General features: G+C 44.2%; 1 protein-coding gene and 1 pseudogene across 1 annotated transcript; one reads left to right on the top strand and one right to left on the bottom strand.

The window, feature by feature from the left end:
• Nucleotides 1-768: 768 nt before the first annotated feature.
• Nucleotides 769-5,222, top strand: LOC105862670 (intelectin-1-like). The gene is made up of 7 exons (XM_075993338.1): nt 769-871; nt 1,982-2,229; nt 2,565-2,723; nt 3,474-3,594; nt 4,600-4,737; nt 4,834-4,965; nt 5,083-5,222. The coding sequence occupies exons 1-7, from the start codon at nt 769-771 to the stop codon at nt 5,220-5,222; spliced, it is 1,041 nt and encodes a 346-aa protein (XP_075849453.1).
• A 2,179-nt stretch (nt 5,223-7,401) lies between these two features.
• LOC105862671 (non-selective voltage-gated ion channel VDAC2 pseudogene) lies at nt 7,402-10,020 on the bottom strand (annotated as a pseudogene).
• Nucleotides 10,021-12,546: the final 2,526 nt, after the last annotated feature.

Raw genomic sequence — 12,546 nt, 5'->3', positions numbered from 1 at the left:
CGGACCACTGCTCCCTACCTCACACCCTATGTTTTGGCTACATTAAGCTGCTTATATTTCTTCAGCACGCCAGATTATGCTGTACTTTTTTCCCCAGGCTTTTGGACATGCTATTGTCCCTTTCTTGAATTCTCTTCTCTTTCTTCCTACTGATGAATCATGTTTGTTCTCTCAGAATAAATGATGGTGGCCTTGAGTAACTAAAACATAAGACACTCCCTGCCCCCCACCTCCACCTACAACTCCCAAACAACCACCCTGCCTCCAGTCTGGCCTCTCCGTTCTGCACTCTCACCTTTGTTTGTTCTCCTGAGCTTGTCTATCGTTTTGTTTGAGTTAGGTTCTTGGTTCATCAACCGGGATAGATATAATTCATAGAATGCAGTGGCATCATCATCGCTCATTGCAACCTCAAAGTCTTCGCCTCAAGTGATCCTCATGCCTCAGTCTCCAAAGTATCTGGGACTATAGTTGTGCATTATTATGACCAGCTAATTTTTCTATTTTTGTAGAGATGGGATCTCACTCTTGCTCAGGCTGGTCTCAAACTCCAGGCCTCAAGTGATCCTGTAGCCTTGGACTCCCAGAGTGCTACAACTGTAGACGTGAGCCCATGTGCTGGGCCTTGCTTATCTTTTATCATTTTTTCTTCTCAATGTAATTTTCTGTTGACTTATCAGCAACTCTTCTATGGATAAGCTCTTGGGGGGATGTTGAATTTCTTTGACTGCCCAGTGCTTAGGGCAGGGCTGGGCACAGGATGAGGTCATGTGGAGGCAGGCGTGCCTCAAGCCCGTGCTGGATGTTGGGTCAGATGGGCTGAATGAATATGACAGTGGGTATCTCTGCGTCTTACCACCCCAGCAGCCAGGTTCTGCTACCGTGGGGTGGAATCGCTTGGAAATAGTGACCAGGAGAGGCTGGGTTTTGTGACAAATCAGCAGAGAGAATAACACTGTGCATATTCTCTAGAGGTGGCAAATACTTCCTCCCAGAAGGGGTCCTGCTCTTCTGCGTCTCCCTCTCTGCCCAGAAGCTGCAAGGAAATCAAAGCCAAGTGCCCCAGCGCAGGTGGTGAGTGATGAGACATTCAAACAGAGCCCTCTCAGGGCAATCAGGGTTTTGTCCTCTGGGAGGTTTTTTTTCTTAAAGTTAAGAAAAAATTGTTGTAACATGTATATATATTACATATGGGATGATATTTGCCACTTTACTTTTAAATGTACAACTTATCTGCAGTAATTACCTACACAACCTTGTGCAACCATCACCACCATCCATCTCTGGAATTGTTCATCACCTCTGTACCCACTGAGCAACAGCTCTACATTGTCCTCTCCCCCAGCCCCTGGTGGCTGCTATTCTGCTTTCTGTCTCTATGGATTTGCCTTTTCCAGTTACCTCATATAAGTAGAGTCATGTGGTATTTGTCTCTTAGTATCTGGCTTATTTCACTCCGCAAAATGTTTTTAAGGTCGATCCATGTTGTAGCATGGATATGTCATTCTTTTTTATCCACTAATGTAAAGAAACTCACCCACACCCACACATATATACACCCTGCATTTTGTTTGTTCATGTGTTGATTAATTTTGGAATTGTTTCTCAACTGAAATATCGTTGTGACTCTTGTCACTCATGCTGCAATGAACACTGCTACACTAGCATCTGCTTGAGTCCCTTTCCCCAATTCTTTTGCATAACAACATAGCAGTGGAGTTGCTGGGTCATAGGATAATTCCATGTTTAACCTGATAGGAACGTCACTGGCCACTGGGAGTTTTGTTGACTCTGTGTTCTGCCTCAGCCTCAGGAGCATGATCTTCTGGACTCAGGGAGATTCCAGGCCCCCCGGGAACACTTAGTGGCAGGACCCAGGGAGGAGGCTTTAGGCCATGTGTCTGGTTCCTCGGGCCTCTGTGGTCGTGGGGCTGAGATGGCCGTGAGCTCTCAGACAGGCTCTGGCTGGTTCTGTCTGCAGATGGCCTGTATTTCCTCCGCACCAAGAATGGTCTCATCTACCAGACCTTCTGTGACATGATCACTGTGGGTGGTGGCTGGACCCTGGTGGCCAGCGTGCACGAGAACAACATGTATGGGAAATGCACGGTGGGCGATCGCTGGTCCAGTCAGCAGGGCAGCAGAGCAGACTACCCAGAGGGGGACAACAACTGGGCCAACTACAACACCTTTGGGTCTGCAGAGGCGGCCACGAGCGACGACTACAAGGTTGGTGGCACTTCCCACGCACTGGGAAAGGGTGAGGAGTGAGTGTGTGTGGCCACAGCATGCAGGAGGGAAGGTGGGAAGGGGGACATGGAAACAGGGCTGGAGAAGAGGAAGGAAATACACATCTTGCATCACAACTTCCTCCCCACAAGGTGGTTAGGGACGTGGGTGGTGGGGAGTCCTCACCTGCTGGAAGTGGGGGTGTCTGAGCACAGGCGACCACCTGTCCCACTCCTGGAGCCCAGAGCTGTGAGCTCAGCTGAGGGCTGCACATGTGGGCCTTTGCCTCGTGGGACCCTCTGGCCCTGTGAGGCTGAGTGTGTGTTGCTGTGCAGAACCCTGGCTACTACGACATCCAGGCCCAGGACTTGAGCATCTGGCATGTGCCCAACAACTCCCCCCTGGAACATTGGAGGAACAGCTCCCTGCTGAGGTACCACACGGATATTGGCTTCCTCCAGAGACTGGGACACAATCTGTTTGGCCTCTACCAGGTACACAGGGCGCTGGCTGGGGCTCGTTTCATGGGTGTGGGGAGAAGCAAGTGTCTGAGGTTGGTAGGAGCCGTCTTCAGTGGACCTGTCTCCCATGGTCTCCTAACCTTTATTTCTGGTGGCTTCTGTCCTGCTTCTCTCAGGAATTCTTTCTTTTTTTTTTTTTTTTCTTTTTGCTAACTACAGTGAAAATGAACTCTCTCAGGAATTCTGAGACAGGGAAGAGAAAAGACCTACGGGAGAGGAGACTTGGGGCAGGAGAGTAAAGAGAGAAGGAGAATGGGAAGGAAGTGCTCTGGGCTGTTGGAGAGGTGCAGCTCCTGAGTGACTAGCGGCGGCACATGGGAAAGATTTTTTGTTTTAGTAAGAAGTTTCTTATGAACAAATTGTGCTGAATAATGAAGTGATTATTTCATATTTTTCTAGTAAATTTGCTATATCCATTGTCCCAGAATAACAAGAAAAATGTTATATAAACTCAAAGACGATAATCCCATGTTTTTATTTAGGCTCATCATTTATTTACATGCATTCAAGAAAAACCTGTTTTTACTTATTTTATTTGTTTATTTATTTTTTGTTTCAGAATATTACGGGTGGGGGGAAGAGTCTCATTTTGACTGGTTTTGAGATAATCTCAGTTGCTGAGAAGCCATCGTTTTCCCTGTAAGCGGCAGCATCCCTGGGAAGGAATGGCTGGTAAGGACAAACCCATTGTCCTTGCTCTATGACGTTCTTTGTTCCCCATAGAAATTCCCTGTGAAATATGGAAAAGGAACGTGTTGGAAGGACAATGGCCCTGCGATCCCCGTGGTCTATGACTTTGGTGATGCCCAGAAAACAGCGTCTTATTACTCACCTAATGGCCAGAGTGAGTCTTTAATGCTCCTCTGAACTCTTGGTAGGAAGAGTTTCATTCTTGATTGAATTCATTCAGTTAGGACAAGTAGCAGTTATTAATCAGTAACCACGGCCCGGATCTCTTCTATGCATGTTACTGGGGTTGTTCTACTTAGTCTGCTTGACGGCCTTACGGGCTGAGCTGTCATTAACCTCATTGCAGGAAACAGACGCACTGAGAGGTTGGGGAACTTGCTGAGATCACAGGGCACGTACACAGGGGAGCTCGCATCTGCACGAGGAAATTTGGCTCCAGAGTCTCTAGTCCTGACAACCCCACTGTCAGCCCCTCAGGAACTTGTTAGGAGCAGGCCATGTTCATGTACACGGGACAGGACAACCAACAAAATGGGGAGGCCTTTTTTTCCTCTTTTTAATTGTGAGGAGTAACCGTTAATTTATTTTGTGTGAATCTAAAGTTTGCAGCCTAGTATCTTTCACAGAGGCTGAGCTTATGCTGTAAAATTCAAAGGTGACATCATTGAGATTTGAGATTTTTTTTTTTTTTTTTTGAGACAGAGTCTCACTTTTTTGCCAGGGTTAGAATGAGTGCCATGGTGTCAGCTTAGCTCACAGCAACCTCAAACTCCTGGACTTGAGTGATCCTACTGCCTCAGCCTCCTGAGTAGCTGGGACTACAGGCATGCGCCACCATGTCCGGCTACTTTTTTGTATATATATATTTCAGTTGGTCAATTCATTTCTTTCTGTTTTTGGTAGAGACGGTGTCTTGCTCAGGCTGGTTTCGAACTCCTGACCTTGAGCGATTCGCCTGCTTCAGCCTCCCAGGGTGCTAGGATTACAGGCATGAGCCACCACGCCCGGCCGACACTTGAGACTTTAAAATAAAAGAGAGTAAGAAAAATGTAACAAGGAACAGGGGGAACCTGCCTCCTAATCGCTGCAACCCTGCCCTTGGAGGTGTTCAGTGTGATTTTCCTGCATAGCTGAATTTCTCTTCACAAGCCTTTGGCAGACGAGAGGCCCTCCCTGATGACAAGCTCCTGGTCTCTTGGCTGGGAAGATGTCCCTGATGGGAAGTTTGGGGCCAGGATGCACCATCCATTGGCCCCAGAGGAGCTGAGCTCCAGCAGTGTGGCTGGAGAGTTGGGCTGTAGCCTGAGCTTCAGCATAGAGAATCTCTGGGCTGGAGTAAAGAGGCTATTTCTAGCATCTTCCTTAAATGCTGTTTTCTATGTTTTATTTTCAGGGGAATTCACTGCGGGATTTGTTCAGTTCAGGGTATTTAATAACGAGAGAGCAGCCAACGCCTTGTGTGCTGGAATGAGGGTCACCGGATGTAACACTGAGCATGTGAGTCTTTGTGGGAACCACAGGGGCTGTAAGGTTGAGCTTGTCACTGTGTGTTGGTATGTGTGTTGTGGCTGGTAGGAGTGTGGTGTGAGTGTGTGTATATGTGTGGGAATGTGACTTTCTCTTGCTCATTGTTGGGTTTCAGGGGCAGAGCTGTGGGACCCTTTGTCCAGGTACAGGCATCCTGTACCTTTGAGGACTGAAATCGGGGCTGAGGCTTCACAAGAGCCACTGCTGGATGCTCAGCCTTTGGGAAAAGCACTCAGTCTCCTGCAGCTGGGGTGAGGCTTCCATGCGGGAACATTCTGTGGAAGCCTATTGAAGCTGAGATTCCTTGTCCTTTTTCATCTGTGGTTTAGCTTTCAGAGAAAACCTGGTCCTCCCTAACCCTGGCCTGGGCTTTCATAGCTACGCAGTGTGTTGGGGTTACCAGGAGAGTCCTGGACATCATGTTCTAGAACCTCACTCAGGACATTCCCCGATGCGCCTGTGGGGATAAACAATGGGTATTGATGATTTCCAAAGTGTTTAAATTGAATACTAGTTGAACACAGAGGATGGGAAGAGAAAAAGAGCAGAACAACCTCAGTGTCATTTACTAAGTCAGGGTGTCTGGATGATGAGCAGTTTGGGGTCCATGGTGGATATTTAACTCTGCATTAGTCCTATGGAGCTTGAGATTCCTGTGTGGAGATCCAGGTTGGATTCTGAGGTCTTCAGCACAAGGAACATCTGCACGGGAGATAGAGATGTGGGAGTCATAGTGAATTGTTAGTAAATGAAGCCAAGGTGGTCATGCAATCTATAAGGGACAGGGAGAGGTGTCTTGACTGAGGAGAAGCACCTTAAGGGATTCATGAAGGAAGAGTCCCACCAGGGAATCCTAGAATGAGTGTTCAGAAAAGTTGGAGGACAATAAGGAGGAGACAATGAGGTCACTAAAGCTAAAGGTATAGAGGTTTTCATGGGAGGAACTGATCAACGCTGCCAATGGTGAGTCTCTTGAGGACCAAAGACTGCACTGGACTTGGCCATTAGGCTGTCATTGGCCTCACCAGCAGATCTCTCATCTCTGTCTCTTCCTCTCCCTGTTTCCCAGCACTGCATCGGCGGAGGAGGGTTCTTCCCAGAGGCCAATCCCCGCCAGTGTGGGGATTTCTCTTCCTTTGATTGGAATGGATATGGAACTCACGTTGGTTACAGCACCAGCCGGGAGATAACTGAGGCAGCTGTGCTTCTATTCTACCATTGAGAGGGGTGTGGTATGGGGCCCAGACCTCCTCTCTCAACCGTGGGATCCCAAGGATGGAGAACAACTCATCAACTGGATTGTTAATGGCAGAGGAGAAGAGAATAAATCCTATTAAATCAAAGCTTGGTGTGTCTGTGAATTATTTTCCTGCAGGTAGTGAAACACTGTAGCAGTTTTCAAAGTATGTCTATTGCTCTGGTCGGTTCTACTTCAACCACTTTTTTTTTTTTTTTTTTGAGACAGAGTCTTTTTGATGCCCAGGCTAGAGTGAGTGCTGTGGTGTCAGTCTAGCTCACAGCAACCTCAAACTCCTGGGCTTAAGTAATCCTCCTGCCTCAGTCTCCCGAGTAGCTGGGACTACAGGCATGCGCCACCATGCCTGGCTAATTTTTTCTAGATATATTAGTTGGCCAATTAATTTCTTTCTATTTTTGATAGAGATGGGGTCTCACTCTTGTTCAGGCTGGTTTTGAACTCCTGACCTTGAGTGATACGCCCGCCTCTGCCTCCCAGAGTTCTAGGAGTACAGGCGTGAGCCACCATGCCCGGCCTACTCTCCAAGCCTCATTACCACACTTTTTCTCCATTGCTCCCTGTGGACTAGAACATTACTTCTCATACAGGGTGGGAGATGGGAGAGGTAGGGGTAATTCTTCCTGTCAGGTTGGGTTGCCAGATTTAGCAAATAAATATGTAGAAGGCCAACTTAAATTTGAATTTCAGATATACAATGAATAATGTTTTTAGTATAGGTATGCCCCATGCAATATTTTATCTGGCGACCCTAGCCCCAGGGAACACCTGGCAATGTCTAGAGACACTGTGACCACGGGAATTTGTTTTGGGTAACTGGGTGCTATCAATTAATTAAGACAGGGTGACAGGAGTGCTGCTGACAACTAGTCAACAGAGTCCAGGAATGCTGTGAAACACCATACACTGCACAGGACATCCCTGCCCCACTACAAAGAATAAGCTCATTTGAAATGTCAGGGTCTTGCTCTTGCTCAGGCTGGTCTGGAACTCCTAAGCTCAAATAATCCGCCTGCCTCGGCTTCCCAGAGTGGTAGGATTACAGGCGCAAGCCACCGCTGCTGGCCTGGAAATATATTAAGAACAAATCTTCTGACATCTGGTTTCTCAGGTTTCTTCAGCTGGATTAAGCCTTCAACTTAGGTTGAAGTGTGTGGCTAAAGTTCGTGGCCTGCAGCATTAATGTTCTTCCCGTCTGCCACCAGGCCTCAGAGTCAGAGCAGAGCCTGCTCCAACTAAGCTAGACTTTTGACTTTTCTAGAAATAGAGGTAGTGGGTCCCGACTTATGTTTAGCTGCAATGCTGAAACAAGTGCAATTGGTACCTAATGTCCAAGTAAGCTGTACTGGTGTGTCAAGATCTCCAGGCATCTTCTGATAAATCGACCTTCCAAATTCTGTCCTATCATTGACATTCGTGTGCAGCTGGAAGCCCCCAGTCCTGTAGTCCCCAGCAAAGTTATTTCTTTGTCACCTGTCAAAGGTCATCTGGTACCCAGGAAGCCAGCCCACATGAAGCCAAACACAGCTGAACCCTGGATGGCAGGTCCAGCTAAAAGAAAGTCAACGTCACAACCAACATTTATACATTCCCTCTTGTGAAAAGACTTGATTTTGTTACTTTTCTTTCTAGTGTTTGAGGAGCAGAGAGTATCAAATATCGGTTTCAAACCTTGACAATTTTGGTCTTCAGTTGTGACTCAAGTCTGTTCCCAGAGTGTTTTCAGTTTTCCATTTTTTCTGTGAAACTCAGACGATACACTATTTGTGTTTGTTCTCAAGGTCCCAGTAACTTTACCAGTAACTGAACCACATGTTGAGGATCCCATGCCACTGTGCCCTCAGTATAACCTTATACAAAAATCTGACAAAGATATCACAAAACAGGATAACTACAAGCCAGTCACTCTCATGACCCTATGTGCAAGAATCCTAAATAAGATATTAAAAAATCTAATCCATACATTAAAAATACATCATAACAAAGTTGAGTTTATTTCAGGAATGCAAGGAGTCAATCAATGTAACTAACTCCATTGACGAAATGAAAGAAAGAAAAATCTTGTAGATGTGTAAAAAGAACCCGATGAAATTCAAAACTAATAAATGATGAAAGTTATTCCTATGGTAAATTGTATCTTCTAGAAAACAACAGCAAAGATCATACTTTATAAAGAAATTGAGTTTTCCTCCAAAGATTTGGAATAGGTAAAGATAGCTGATACCGCTGCTTCCAGACAACAGTCTGCTAGAGATCTCAGGCAGTGAAAGAAGGGGAGAAAAAGAAAATATGCAGTTTCATATGTAGAAAATCCAAAAGGGTTAACCTTTAGAATTAAGAAATGAATTTTGGAAGGTTACAAGATTAAATAAGAATATTAATACATCCCAGAAACAAACAACTAGAAAAGAAAAGAAAGTCTACCATTTACAACAAAAATAAATACCAAGAAATAAATTTAAGAAACAATGAGTAATACCTCTAAACACATCTATAAAACATTAGTAGGAGAAATTTAAGAAGAGCTAAATAAATGGAAGGATATACCATGCTCATGGATTGGAAATCTCATTATTATAATGATATTAATGCCACCAAATTGGTTTATGGACTCAATGACACCCAGTAAAAATCTGAGTAGATTTTAAAAATCTCAGCTAATTTTAAAATTTATATGGAAATGCAAAGAGCCAAGAATACTGAAGACAATTCTGAAGAAGAAAAATTTAGGGCACTTACACTACCAAATATCAAGATTTTTCTTAATTAGGCTTCCTTCAGAGGTGAATGCTCAGACAAGGCATCGGGTATAAATAATTTTTGTGGGGAGGTGGCCTGGGAAACTATGGTGAGGGAATGAGAAGCAAAATAGGGTAGGAAAGAAAGCCAATAAAATACATATTAACTTTAGGTGGTGTTGAATCTGCAGGTGTTGACAAACTCCCTTCATGATCTAGTCTACAGTATATAGTGTGTATTAGACTGTATTCACAGACAAATGTATCCCAATATGAGAACAAAATCTCTCTGATAGCTGTTGCTGATAGTAATGTGCTAGTGTTTTGTTAGGTATGCTTTTTACCCATTCTTAATATGTATGCACAACTACTCAAACATATTCATATGAATAATGTTGTGTTATTTAATACAATCAATATGAATGTTTATAATGGACTTCAAAGGTGGCAATGAACTGCCTTTCATTTTTAGCAGCTTGTTCTAAGCTACCCTAGAACATTTTTGGGTCAATCATTATTTTTACTATCTCAACATCTCTTTCTCTTACTTTTGTGTTTGCACCTCTCTTTATATTCCTGGAGCAATATGACAGAACTTATCTTTTGGCACCACCAAGTGGTCATCTGGGACACACCATGGACGATGTGCAGCAAGCATGGAATTGGATGGAGAATAGACAACCTGCTAGTCGCCAATAATTCCTTCTTGAGTATCTGGGCTTGATCTAGGAGAAGGGCAACATCATGTTGCAAGGAGAGTTAGTTGGAAAAAATTAAACATAGTTGCAACCTGGGACCTGGAATTGGTAGTTCTCAGCCAGTCTAATTTTAGTTTTGGGTAACATTATCAGCTGGTCTACTTTATTTTTTGAAACACATGGTTTGTTTAAAATTTTTTCATTTTTCCACCAGTTTATACATGCATATATTGCAATATTCCAAGGGCATAAAAAGATAACACCGTGAGGTGTTCTCTCAATTTTTTCTCTTCCTTTTCACCACTGACCCCAGATCCCTAGATTTCTGCTCCAGAGGTAATCACTATTACTTGTCTCTCCATTGTCATTTTCTTCATAGAATTTTTTTATTTCCGTCTTGATTTCTTCATTTATGAAGTAATCATTTAGTAGGAGGTTGTTTAATTTCCACGTTTTTGTGTATAAATGTGAGTTTCTGTTAGGGTTGATTTCTACTTTTATTCCACTGTGATCTGAGAAGGTACATGGTATGATTTCTATTTTTTTGTATTTCTTAAGATTTTCTTTGTGTCCTAGGATATGGTCAATCTTAGAGAATGTCCTGTGAGCTGATGAGAAGAACGTATATTCAGTGGATTTTGGGTAGAATGTTCTGTAAATGTCAGTCAGACCCAATTGTTCTAGAGTTTTGTTTAAGTCCATTATTTCTTTATTAATTTTCTGTTTGGAGGATCTGTCTCGTGCCGTCAGTGGGGTGTTGAAATCTCCGGCGATTATGGAGTTGCTATTAATCCATTTGCTTAGCTCCAGTAAGGTTTGCTTTATGAATCTGGGTGCACCTAAGTTGGGTGCATATATATTTAAAATTGTTATCTCTTCTTGTTGGACTGTGCCCTTCACCATTATATAATGACCCTCTTTGTCTTTCACTACTTTTGTTGGTTTAAAAACTAAATTGTCTGAAATTAGAACTGCCACACCAGCCTTCTTTTGGCTTCTATTTGCTTGGAATATTGATCTCCACCCTTTTATTTTTAGTCTATATGCATCCTTGCAGGTTAGATGTGTTTCCTGAAGACAGCATATACTTGGCCTGTATTTTCTTATCCATTCAGCCAGCCTATGTCTCTTGTGTTGAGAGTTTAAGCCATTCACATTTATTGACAGAACTGATAGGTAAGGTAGATTAGTGATCATCCTGTTGGGTTGGATGTTGTTGCTATGATTTCTGTCTTGAGCCATTGTAATATCTGGCCTTGAATATCTTTGGGTTTTGGTTGTTTTTATATTCTTGGGTTATTATTATGATGTTCCATGCGTAACGCTGTTTTAAGTACTTCTTGTAGGGCTGGTCTTGTCTTGGTGAATTCTCTGAGCCTTTGCTTGTCTGAGAATGTTTTTATTTCTCCTTCATATACGAAGCTTAGTTTTGCAGGGAATAATATTCTAGGCTGGGCATTGTTTTGTTTCAAAAGAGTGAGAATGGGGCCCCAGTCTCTCCTTGCTTGTAAAGTCTCATTAGAGAAGTCTGATGTTATTTTAATTGGCTTTCCCTTGTATTTTACTTGCTTCTTTTGTCTTACAGCTCTTAGAAGGGCCTCTTTAGTTGATACTTTGGTCAGTCTGATGACTGCATGTCGTGAGGTCTTCCTGTTTGCATTGAATCTCCCGGGGGTCCTCTGAGCTTCTTGAACTTGTATATCAAGATTTTGAGCAAGGCCTGGGAAATTTTCCTCTATTATATCTTCAAACAGCTTGTCCAATCCTTGAGTGTTGTCTTCTTCCCCTTCTGGTAAGCCTATGACCCTCACATTAGGTTTCTTCACGTAATCCCACAGCTTTTGTAGGCTTTGCTCTTTTCTCTTTTTTCTCTGCTCTATTTCTGTGACTGATTTATTTAATTGGAGGGTGTTATCTTCAAGCTCTGAGATTCTTTCTTCTGTTTGATCTACCCTGTTCTTGAGACTTTCCACTGTATTTTGTAGTTCCTTGAATTGATTCTTCATTTCCAGGAGTTCAGTTACACTTTTCTTCATTGTGTCTATTTCTTTTTCCATATCTTGGAGGCTTTTTGTGGTTTCTTTGTGTTGGTTATTGAGTTGTTGTTGCAGGTCAGTGAGTGTTCTTATGATCCACATACAAAATTCCTCTTCTGTCATATTGGTTGCCTGATTTTGGTTGGTGTCCGTTTCTAGGGGGCTGGTGCTCCTCTTTGGGGGTGTGTTTTCCGTTTGGTTCTTCATATTTCCTGAGTTCTTTTGCTGATTTCTTCCCATGTCAATCAGTTGTTGTTTCTTTCCTTAAGTTATTGTTTGGGTATTCACACACCTTGTTTAGTTTCTGAGGCGTTAGGTGGTGTCTGTGGGTGAAATTGGACTACTCCCTGTATATTGAGTCAGTGGGTGCCGTGGAAAGCCTGTGCAAGATGCCGTCCCTGTCAGCAGGTGGCGTTTGCTTGGAGGAACAGGCTATGCTGTTGATTTTGTGTCCTGTTATCAGCTCTTGTTCTGGGTGGAGCTGGGTTGGGTAAGCCTGCCCTCAGGCCGTTAGCAGGGGTCAAAGTTCTGTTCTCTGCTTCCAGGGAAAGCTGTCAGGGCGGGGCTGGAATGGTCCCACTCAGCCAGAAAGTCTCGGTGTGGGGGTGGGGCTGTATGAGACCCGCAGTCTGGAGTGGTCCTCACTTCTTTCCACCCTCCCCAAGTCCGCAGCTACTCCTGGGCCTCTGCCAGCAGGCCAGACCACAAGCCAGGAGGCCTCCCGTGACTGTGATGTCGGTGGGGAGGTTCCCTGAACAGGAACGCCACCTTGGTTGGGCGCACGGCCTCCTCCTGGGAGGAGGGTTGCCCTCTAGGACGCCGATCCGCCCCTGGAGGCACACACACCTCAGT

The sequence above is a fragment of the Microcebus murinus genome, chromosome 2 (assembly GCF_040939455.1).
Source record: "Microcebus murinus isolate Inina chromosome 2, M.murinus_Inina_mat1.0, whole genome shotgun sequence".
NCBI classification, from domain to species: domain Eukaryota; kingdom Metazoa; phylum Chordata; class Mammalia; order Primates; family Cheirogaleidae; genus Microcebus; species Microcebus murinus.
This window is presented reverse-complemented; position numbering and strand designations above follow the sequence as displayed.